General features: G+C 38.4%; 1 protein-coding gene across 2 annotated transcripts; it reads right to left on the reverse strand.

Annotated features, from left to right (window-relative positions):
- Positions 1–701: 701 nt before the first annotated feature.
- On the reverse strand, positions 702–4,472 carry LOC124721495 (sulfiredoxin-1). 2 transcript variants are annotated; one of them, XM_047246505.1, is made up of 3 exons: positions 4,269–4,472; positions 3,084–3,244; positions 702–3,001 (listed from the first exon to the last, which is right to left on the reverse strand). In XM_047246505.1, exons 1-3 carry the CDS (start codon positions 4,387–4,389, stop codon positions 2,792–2,794), a joined length of 492 nt encoding a protein of 163 aa, XP_047102461.1. In that variant the 5' UTR covers positions 4,390–4,472; the 3' UTR covers positions 702–2,791. The 2 variants fall into 2 exon arrangements, with proteins under 2 accessions (XP_047102461.1, XP_047102462.1); XM_047246506.1 differs by lacking the exon at positions 4,269–4,472 and adding an exon at positions 3,353–3,638.
- Positions 4,473–10,758: the final 6,286 nt, after the last annotated feature.

A 10,758-nucleotide genomic window follows, 5' to 3' on the forward strand; every position in this document is an offset into this window, starting at 1 on the left:
AAATAAACCACTGGAGTTCAACAGTAACAGTGATGTCATTTTTTCTTCTGCTATTGTAATAATGTACATTTATTACTCCACATTAAGGTCGTCTTTAGCACAAAAAGGGGTGTACAATGCTGCATCATTAAAAGTTTTGGGAACTTATCCAGGGATACAAAATGTCTGACAGATAGGAAAGTAAAATTTGAAAACAAACTAGAAAAGTTTCTGTTTGACAACTACTACTGTTCTGTAGAAGAATTTCTATTACCGTAATATGTAGAAGTTGATGGGTACGAATTACTAATTCACATCTGTAGATTTTTAAAATATATATATGTTCAGCATGTAACCATATTTAAAAATTAAGCTGTGATGTCTGCGTAAAATGAGGCGTTCCACATCAGTATAATTTACCATGCAAATAATCCATGGAACATGAATGTAACTGACTAATTAAATTTTGTGAGACTGACATTACAGTGAGAAATGGTTCACGTGAATAACTTAGTCTGAAAGTGCACTGGTGAACTTTTATGAAAACAGAGTTCAATACTTCACCTGCTTTAAGCTCTCTTTTTTTTCTTCTACTTCTTCCTTCTATCCCTTTCATTATCCATCACAAAATTATAACTCCCACCCCACACTTTTATTTGATGAGGTTAAATTAAGAAAGATTTTGGAAGACAATATTTCATACAAAAATGAAACTAACAAAATAATATTGCATAAACTTAATATATTCACAAAATTTTACAGTTCACATGTTTAAAAACAGTACAGATAAACAATATCAAAAATAAAATCACCAGACACATAGTGAATAAGATCTTTTTCTTTATAATGCCATGCCATATGTCATCTTTAATGATTACTTAGTGTTAAAGTTCAGCCTTACTACACATAACATCAAGCATAAATATGTTAATGAATAAGTACAATTCTCCAATGCCAGAAATCTGACCATAAATGCATTTGATCTGCAGTTCTGAATTGGTAATATTCTTGGAATCATGAAAAGATAAATAGTAATGATGAAAACACAATGACAGTGAACTAACACTCTTACATATTGGAATTTGAAACAATTAGAAAAAATATATAATTATGTGGGAACAATTGACTCATTCTAGTTCCACTATCTTTCTTGATGGCTATCACTACTGAACTTAATGTCAAGTGTTTTTCTATACTCTCCATCAATTATGTATTGGTTCCACATCTCTATGCACTAGCATACAATTATAGACTACAGTATCCAAACATATGAATCAGAGATAGTAGCTTTGATTTGCTGCAATATTTTGGAGTGATTATGGCAGTGGGGGTGTTAACTGCAGTGCTAGTTGTACACAGTGAACCAACTATTAAATCTCAACTGGAGTATGTCTGACAAAAAATGAAGACTAAAACTGTATTGTATAGTTGAAACTTATGTTTAAGATAAACCAGATCAACACAGCCAGTTACAATACAATGTAGCTTGTATCTGACCAAGTTATCAATTATGCCAAAATTATGAAAAAAATATATGTATACGTATATAGACACACACCCATATACGATCACTAGAGAAAATAGATTTCAACGAGATATGTAATGCCTTAAAAATAGTTTCAAAAATATAAATAAAGGTCACTTAGGTATGAGCAGGCATTACACAAGAAATGAAAAATGGTACTCAGTACATACGCATTCTCTCACAGCAACACAGTTTCCAAATAAATTAAGTGTTTCATACATAGCTGTCAGCAGTTACTATTTGACAGTGATAATACAGTACTTGGAAAAAAGTTTGTGGATTACAAAACATTTGATGCAACTAGACAACCAAGATTTTGCAAATGTTACACAGGTTGTCAATTTTATCAAACTTAAGCAGTTATTCCAATCATCGCACATTTTCTCTTGCAGAGGCAAATAGAAAATACAAGTTTCAAATATCTCAATAAGTGTATAAAAATATATAATTCCTGATGAAACATCTCATTTCCTACTAAAATATAGCCTTAAAACTCAAATTTGATGAGTAAAAAGACTATTGTCCTTTCGGACATTCATTTCACTTTAGTACTGGAGAGCACTAAAAGTTTGTTTTTCACAATTGCAGGGCCTGTCCCACTACTTTGCTTATGAGAAGGCAACAGCAATATGAAATCTGTCAAAAAGAAATTCTAAAAACAAACTGCATGCTCTCATGTTTTCACTATAACAGAACCCACAGTCTCCACGTAATGTATCTTTCTTTAAGATGATGACAAGATCTAGTGAAAAATTAATATCAAACCCCAAAGGATGTTTCTCAAACAAACAGAGAAACTAAACACACTCCTATCTAAAAAGTCACAGACTCTGTAAATCTATCAATTCTATTCCCGGTTTTGATTTATTTACTTAGTTGTACAACAGTAATAAAATTTTATATAAAAATTTAATAGAGTTACTTGCACTGGATCAAAATAGATCAACACATTTGTTTTATTTTGTTACAGCATCAGTGACCCACAAAATATATTTGGAGTGTTGCAGTTATGTTTTCCATAAAATTTGAAGCTGTTCCCCACTGATTAACATACGCCCCTATATTTCACAACATGAAAATTATGGTTAAGTCATACTGGCAGGGATATATATTCTCTATAGACAACACAATCAAATGCTGCTCTAGCCAATTAACTAAAGTATCACAATACATTTTTACTATTAAAGCTTTGCAACCTTCAAATATGTTCCTCAAACTCAAATATGATCATATTAATCATTATGGACAAACCATAAACTTTGCCAACCTTATGGCTAAGTCTGTCAGTCATTGCAGTGCAGGAGTTGACCCACCAAGATAACATGCCAGTTCAGATACACTACTGGTAATCAATTTAGCCTTTATGGTGGGTCGCTTCAGTCTTGAATGTGCTGCGAACCGATGGCAACCTCCAAATGAGTAGTAGTAGTCTCCACCCATGCTTCCCTTCACCCAGAGAACATCTATTGGTGGTACTTCATGGCATCTTTTTGGATCCTGAAAAAAAAATAAGTTCTTGAATTGCACAGAATATACACTCACAAATGTTTAAAAAGTATTACTGTTACTTCCCACTTGCCTCCAGAGTTGCCATAATACTAGATACTTTTGCTTCATCAACTTCTAATGGAAAAGGTCGTATGAGTACACACATTGGAACATCGTACACTTCCTTTATTGAACGAGTGTGGATTGTATCATTATTCAATTCGTGTGTTTTATCCATATCTGCTGCTTCACCTAAGAATAAAAGTTACTTGTCACTACAAAAATAAACTTTTTCCTCTAAATTATTCTACCAGGTGAACCAGAACAGCGTGTTACATCATAACAAATACCAAGTACTACCTGTTGCTACACTGCGGCGACCTGTTTTCAAAACAAACTCTTTTAAAAACCGACACCGTAGCGACATTTAAAGATTTACCACCGTTAGCTTAAACACTTCACAGTCGGTTGTGGAATAACTTCCGAATTATAGTATAACTGCACGATATTCACACTAACAGAACTGAGTGGCTTTCCCTCTGAGTCAACAATACGCCTTACGTCTTCCTGAACGATTGATGCTGTCATGTGCACATTACACAACTTCCTGCGAGAAATTCTCCAACCAAGGGCAAAATTTTTTCGCATACCAAATGAAATATAACAATAAATGTGCAGTTTCTTCTCAGAAAATGAAATAATAAAAAATATGGAGCTAAACAATGTCTCTTTGAAAATTGTTGTAATCGTCGTACAATTTAATCTTCACTATTTTACAATGAAAATAAAAAATAATAGTTTTTCTACAACGAGGGAGACAAGAAAAATAATACATTTAAATTCTGGCGATAATTTTGTATTACCGAGATAACGTTACTCTTTTCCTAAGACATTGAAAGCGAAGTCGCTGCTTAGCGGTTGCGACTGTGTAGTTATAGTCTGTGTATGACGTTTGAGCATGGCGCCAAAATTTGCAAATGATATTCGCACACGCTTAATGTTCCGCACGATATTTATTTTGAATGCAAATCGTAAATACATTTAGGCTAAACGCAAGACTTGTACGCCCGAGGTCTAAGGTAAACTTCAATAATTCTGTATTTTCTTCGTCGTGCGCGCCAATACAAGATAAACATAAAACTTCTGAAACCGGAATTCAAAACCACAAAACGGTCAAATGACTTTACGATACGGAAACACTCTTCAACAATGTTGTACTGATGTTAATGGAAACACTTATTCAATTTAGGATACACAATGAACACTTTATACCAACCGTCGAACCAATCTGAAAAGCTATTGCAGTCTTCTTTGAACGGATCATAACGCATTTTGCTAAGTGGTTCTTCAAACATCCAAGGCCTTTTACGTGAAGTCATTTCTGCTGCAACAGTCATACACGAGCGCACTTTGTAAGTACGGATCACTGCGAGCTTACGCGCTTCACTCAGCACACTTTCTACTGCAGCGTCTAACTACAACTGGTACAGCAGTCTTAGTGGTGGTTTCTCGCAGGCAGCCGAGCATCAACGGAAACGCACGAGTCTTACCGGCGTCCCCAGAGCTGTGCTACGCGTTTCGCACTTCCCGTATCAGCATTGATTAGTTCACAGCTACAAAGAAGACCATCCACAATGCCTCTTCCTGATTTTAAAGAGATTGTAATTAAAACTTAAATCGATGAAAAGATAATGTTAAATTTTTAATGCGAATAAATATTGCTACATCGATAGAAAACTTGAAACTTTAATTTACAGTCCGTTACGTAGATTTCTCTCTGTCGTAAGAATGAAACTTAATTACCAGCCAAACAAGACTTAGTAAACCTGAGAAACAGCGGACAATTTTTGAAAATAAGGTCTACCTCTACATCATACTCCACAAGCCACCTAACGGCGTATGGCGAAGGGTACTTCTGGCACCATTCCACTTGCGGATGGTGCGTGGGAAGAGTGATTGTCTGTGACCCTGTGTATAAGTTCTGATTTCTCGAATTTTCTTGTCGTGATCATTTCGCAAGATGTATGCAGGGGTAATACGTTGTCCGACTCTTGTCGGAAAGTACTCTCTCGAAATTTCGATAGTACATTTCTCCGTGATGGACTAAACGATCCTGTGACGAAACGAGCCGCTCTTCGTTGGATCTTATCTCTTTCCTCTATCAGTTCTACCCACTAAGGATCCCAGGTTGATGAAAAATACTCAAGAATGTCGAGCAAACGCCTTGTAAGCTACTTCCTATGAGTTAACATTGAATCTCAGGTTGGCCTATGCGGTTCCTGCTATATACTGATGAGCCCAAATATTATGACCGCTGCTCACCGTGAGGTTGAATGCCTCCTGATGGTGTTGGGCGCACGTGACGCAGTATGAAAAGAATGTAAGCGGAAGAGAGAAGTCATTATAGCGAATATACGGGCCGCAAATGCGGAAATCCACTGATATAAGCGATTTTGACAAAGAGCACATGGTTGTGGCGCCGCGGCTGGAAACGAGAATCTCTGAAACGGCGAAGCTGGTCGCCAGTTGGCGTACTACTGTCATAAGCAACTATGAAAAGTGTTTGAAGGATAGTGAAATAACGAGAAGGCTATATGGTTTTGCACGAGCGATCTGTGGCAGATCAGTGCAGAGTACAATTAAGAGCGACGTGTTGAGTCCTATCCGTAAGGAAGTCTAGAACCCAGTCACAAATCTGGTGCGATAATCGGTAAGCTTGTACTTTTTTCACTGTTTCATTTACAATTTCATGAGTTCGTTTATGTGTGAGACATGGAAGATTAAGTCATATGGCATTCGCATGCAATTTTCTTAGCACATCATACGAAATAGCCGGCCGCTGTGGCCGAGCGGTTCTAGGCGCTTCAGTCCGGAACCGCGCTGCTGCTACGGTCGCAGGTTCGAATCCGAGTGTGTGATGTCCTTAGGTTCGTTAGGTTTAAGTAGTTCTAAGTCTAGGTGACTGATGACCTCAGATGTTAAGTCCCATAGTTCTCAGAGCCATTTGAACCATTTGAGCCATACGAAATAATTTAGTTATTGGTCCACTTAATGGTTCCTGTACATTAGTACAATGAGTTAACAGACAAGTCCATTTCTGATGAAACTGAAATGATGATAATGTGTTTCAAATTATGATGGACATCACATTTTTCTTTTATTTTTTTATATTTTTTTGCAATACACTTTGTTAACTAAACCAGATATTGACATGTAGACAGATAATAACAAAAGACCATACATTCTGTACAGTACATAAGCAACTAACCATACCATGCTGTGTGTTGTATAAGCCTACAGGAAAATAAGGTAAGAATGAAAAACTATACATATTTTATGGTAGAGTAGCTGTATATCTGAATACATACACAGAGTGTTTAAAAAAAGTGTCGAATTATTTGAGAGGTGGTAGTACTCATCGCAAGAAGAGTAATAAGTCTAGTAAACATGGGTCCGGAAATACATACTTTCTGCGATGAACACGTGTTTACAGGAGGCGTTCAACGTGGCGTCCATTCATGATAATGCACGTCTCTGCCCTCCACCGTAAGGAATTACGCATCTCTTGAAGTATACCCGGCTGTTGTTGTACCCGCTGGCACGCACGCACTGAACACACGGCGGTGTAATGTCCGTACATCGTTGATTGGCGTGGCGTTGACCAATTCCTTCAAGTGTCCACATAACCAAAAGTACGGACCGCGGAATGTCGAACCTCGGACCGCCAAATATTCTTAAATACAGTCCGACGTCCAACTAAGTATCCCGGCGCCTCGTTCGCACTAGGCTAGTAATTTAGTCGAGTACTGAGTAATTTAGTAACTAAACGTGTCTGGAAAACAAAAATTTACTCGAGTAGATTAGCGAATCATATAGTCGAGTCGATACATTTCATTCTATTTTTCTCGGTGAGTAGCACCTCCCACCACGCGTCACTGCTCACTCGTTCATTTGTTAAAGAAGTCCAAACTTGTCGTTTTAGTCAAAGAGAGCACAGTGGACGGTCGGTCTTTACTTCGTTTCGTCAGTCGCGCGCAGGCCGCAGAGCAATTATTCATTTGTTTTAACATTTTTCGTGTGAAAAACCTTTCGTACATACATACCTACATTAATAATGGGTCCTAAAAAGCGAAAAGGGGACACTGAAAGTAGGCGACTTTTGACTGAATGGACTGAACAATATTGTTTTACGCTGCCTGATAGGCCTCAAGCGGTTCCGGTTTGCTTAATATGTAATAAAACTGTCGCTGTTATTAAAAGCGGCAATTTAAAGCGACACTATGAAACAACTCATCAGCAATTCCACAAAAACTTTCCTCTTGGCAGTGAGGCTGGTAAAGAAAAACTACAGGTAATATAATTCTATAAGATAATGTATAAATGTGATATGTATAACTGCTTTGTAAACTTATCACGATAAAATTTAAATTTAAATTACAGGAATATCTCACTTCTTACGAATAAGGCACGAAATTGCTGGTTCGCTGCATGAGTGAGCAAGAAAAATCGTCAGAAGCAGCGTTACGTGTGTGCTGGACACTTAGTAAACACCAAAAACCATTTTCAGATTCTGAAATTATGAAAGAATGTATGTTGGAAGTAGCCTCAGCACTTTTTGAAGAAAGAAGTATGTTGTCGCTACAATTCAAAGTATTCCAATGTCGGCAAGAAGTAATATAAGAAGAACGGAAATTTCAGCTACTGATATTAAAAGCACTCTGCTGGAACTTTTGGAAAAGGCACCATGCTACGCCACTGCACCTGACGAATCATGTGACATTGTTGATGATGAACAAATATCTATTTTCGTGAGATTTTTCGACACTGAAAATAAGATATTCAGGGTAGAATTGCTCGCAATATCGCCTCTGAAAGGTAGCACTCGAGGAGAAGATTTATTCAAAGCTATTGACGAATTTATTAATAATTTCAATATTTGTTATGATAAAATAGTGTCGCTTTCAACTGACGGTGCCCCAGAGATGATTGGCAAAACAAAAGGTGTAGTAAAGAAAATCAGGGATCAGAATCCAGGTCTAATATCGTATCTACATCTACATCCATACTCCGCAAGCCACCTGACGCTGTGTGGCGGAGGGTACCCTGAGTACCTCTATCGGTTCTCCGTTCTAGTCCAATCTCGTATTGTTCGTGGAAAGAAGGATTGTCGGTATGCTTCTGTGAGGGCTCTAATCGCTCTGATTTTATCCTCATAGTCTGTTCGGGAGATATACGTAGGAGGGAGCAATATACTGCTTGACTCTTCGCTGAGGGTATGTTCTCTAAACTTTAACAAAAGCCCGTACCGAGCTGCTGAGCGTCTCTCCTGCAGTCTTCCACTGGGGTTTATCTACCATCTCCGTAACGCTTTCGCGATTACTAAATGATCCTGTAACGAAGCGCGCTGCTCTCCGTTGGATCTTCTCTCTCTCTTCTATCAACCCTATCTGGTACGGATCCCACACTGCTGAGCAGTATTCAAGCAGTGGGCGAAAAAGCGTACTGTAACCTACTTCCTTTGTTTTCGGATTGCATTTCCTTAGGATTCTTCCAATGAATCTCAGTCTGGCATCTGCTTTACCGACGATCAACTTTATATGATCATTCCATTTTAAATCACTCCTAATGCGTACTCCCAGATAATTTATGGAATTAACTGCTTCCAGTTGGTGACCTGCTATTTTGTAGCTAAATGATAAGGGATCTATCTTTCTTTGTATTCGCAGCACATTACACTTGTCTACATTGAGATTCAATTGCCATTCCCTGCACCATGCATCAATTCGTTGCAGATCCTCCTGCATTTCAGTACAATTTTCCATTGTTACAACCTGTCGATACACCACAGCATCATCTGCAAAAAGCCTCAGTGAACTTCCGATGTCATCCACAAGGTCATTTATGTATATTGTGAATAGCAACGGTCCTATGACACTCCCCTGCGGCACACCTGAAATCACTCTTACTTCGGAAGACTTCTCTCCATTGAGAATGACATGCTGCGTTCTGTTATCTAGGAACTCTTCAATCCAATCACATAATTGGTCTGATAGTCCATATGCTCTTACTTTGTTCATTAAACGACTGTGGGGAACTGTATCGAACGCCTTGCGGAAGTCAAGAAACACGGCATCTACCTGGGAACCCGTGTCTATGGCCCTCTGAGTCTCGTGGACGAATAGCGCGAGCTGGGTTTCACACGACCGTCTTTTCCGAAACCCATGCTGATTCCTACTGAGTAGATTTCTAGTCTCCATAAAAGTCATTATACTCGAACATAATACGTGTTCCAAAATTCTACAAGTGATCGACGTTAGAGATATAGGTCTATAGTTCTGCACATCTGTTCGACGTCCCTTGTTGAAAACGGGGATGACCTGTGCCCTTTTCCAATCCTTTGGAACGCTACGCTCTTCTAGAGACCTACGATACACCGCTGCAAGAAGGGGGGCAAGTTCCTTCGCGTACTCTGTGTAAAATCGAACTGGTATCCCATCAGGTCCAGCAGCCTTTCCTCTTTTGAGCGATTTTAATTGTTCAAAAGAGGAAAGGCCGCTGGACCTGATGGGATACCAGTTCGATTTTACACAGAGGACGAGAAGGAACTTGCCCTCCTTCTTCCCAACAATTCTTGAGTATAAAAAAGAGAACTCTGAAGAAGATATTGCAGTATCAGTGTATAATTCATCAGACTGCCCTTTGTGGAAAACTCAGTGCTACACTGAAAGAAGTAATGGACGGCTTGGTGCAGTTGATTAATTTTGTGAGATCTCATTCTTGTCTCCAACACCGAAAGTTGAAGAAGTTCTTTCAGAATGGGATGCAGCGTATTCTGACTTATTGTAATACAACAATCTTCGTTGGTTAAGTAAAGGTCAAGTTGTTGAACGTTTCTGGCTAATAAAGGAGGAAGTAACCTCCTTCTTTCAAATCTTGGATACGCAGGGAGCAAAGAAGCACTTAGAGTTCATAACAAACGAGCGCAATATGCTAGCTGTGGCTTTTCTGAAGAATATTCTGAAATATTTAAATGCGCTCAACATAGAGTTTCAAGGCAATGGACAATTAATATGTTATCTGATACAAAGCGTGTCTGCTTTTCGTCGTAAGCTGGATATTTTTGAAAAAGATATTGCAAGGCACGAATTTATTCATTTCCCAACAATTCTTGAGTATAAAAAAGAGAACTCAGAAGAAGACATTGCAGTGCTTGTAAGATTTCTGTCCGATCTAAGGGACGAATTTGCTACAAGATTTCAAGACTTTGCATAAATTGGAAAGCTGTCTCAATTCCTAAAATTTCCTTATGAAGTTGATGCATCGGCAGAATGGACTGATGTGTGTGTGAAATCTTATGGGACTTAACTGCTAAGGTCGTCAGTCCCTAAGCTTACACACTACTTAACCTAAATTATCCAAAGGACAAACACACACACCCATGCCCGAGGGAGGACTCGAACCCCCGGCGGGACCAGCCACACAATCCATGATTGCAGCGCTTGAGACCGCTCGGCTAATCCCGCGCGGCGAAGGGACTGATGTGACTGCTAACTTGTTCAGCGTTTCAAAGAATTCACTTCAAGCGGAGATAATCGACTTGCAAGAAGATATTTCTTTGCAGATGTATAAAACTGTATCCACTGAAGAATTCTGGGGTAAACATGTTTCAGAAAAATATGAAAATTGTAAGAAAGTAGCTATCAATCTGGCTACTATGTTTGGTTCGATATATATATGCGAATCGTCGTTCTCGAAAATGAATTTTT

The sequence above is a fragment of the Schistocerca piceifrons genome, chromosome X (genome assembly GCF_021461385.2).
Source record: "Schistocerca piceifrons isolate TAMUIC-IGC-003096 chromosome X, iqSchPice1.1, whole genome shotgun sequence".
NCBI classification, from domain to species: domain Eukaryota; kingdom Metazoa; phylum Arthropoda; class Insecta; order Orthoptera; family Acrididae; genus Schistocerca; species Schistocerca piceifrons.

Bases quoted from the DNA above. Each gene is read 5' to 3' on its own strand.
- LOC124721495 (XM_047246505.1), bottom strand. From the start codon at position 4,389: ATGACTGTTGCAGCAGAAATGACTTCACGTAAAAGGCCTTGGATGTTT. The intron at 3,245-4,268 runs GTTGGTATAAAG...TTTTATTCTTAG, and splicing joins CTTTTCAGATTGGTTCGACG to GTGAAGCAGCAGATATGGAT. The intron at 3,002-3,083 runs GCAAGTGGGAAG...TTTTTTTTTCAG, and splicing joins GTATTATGGCAACTCTGGAG to GATCCAAAAAGATGCCATGA.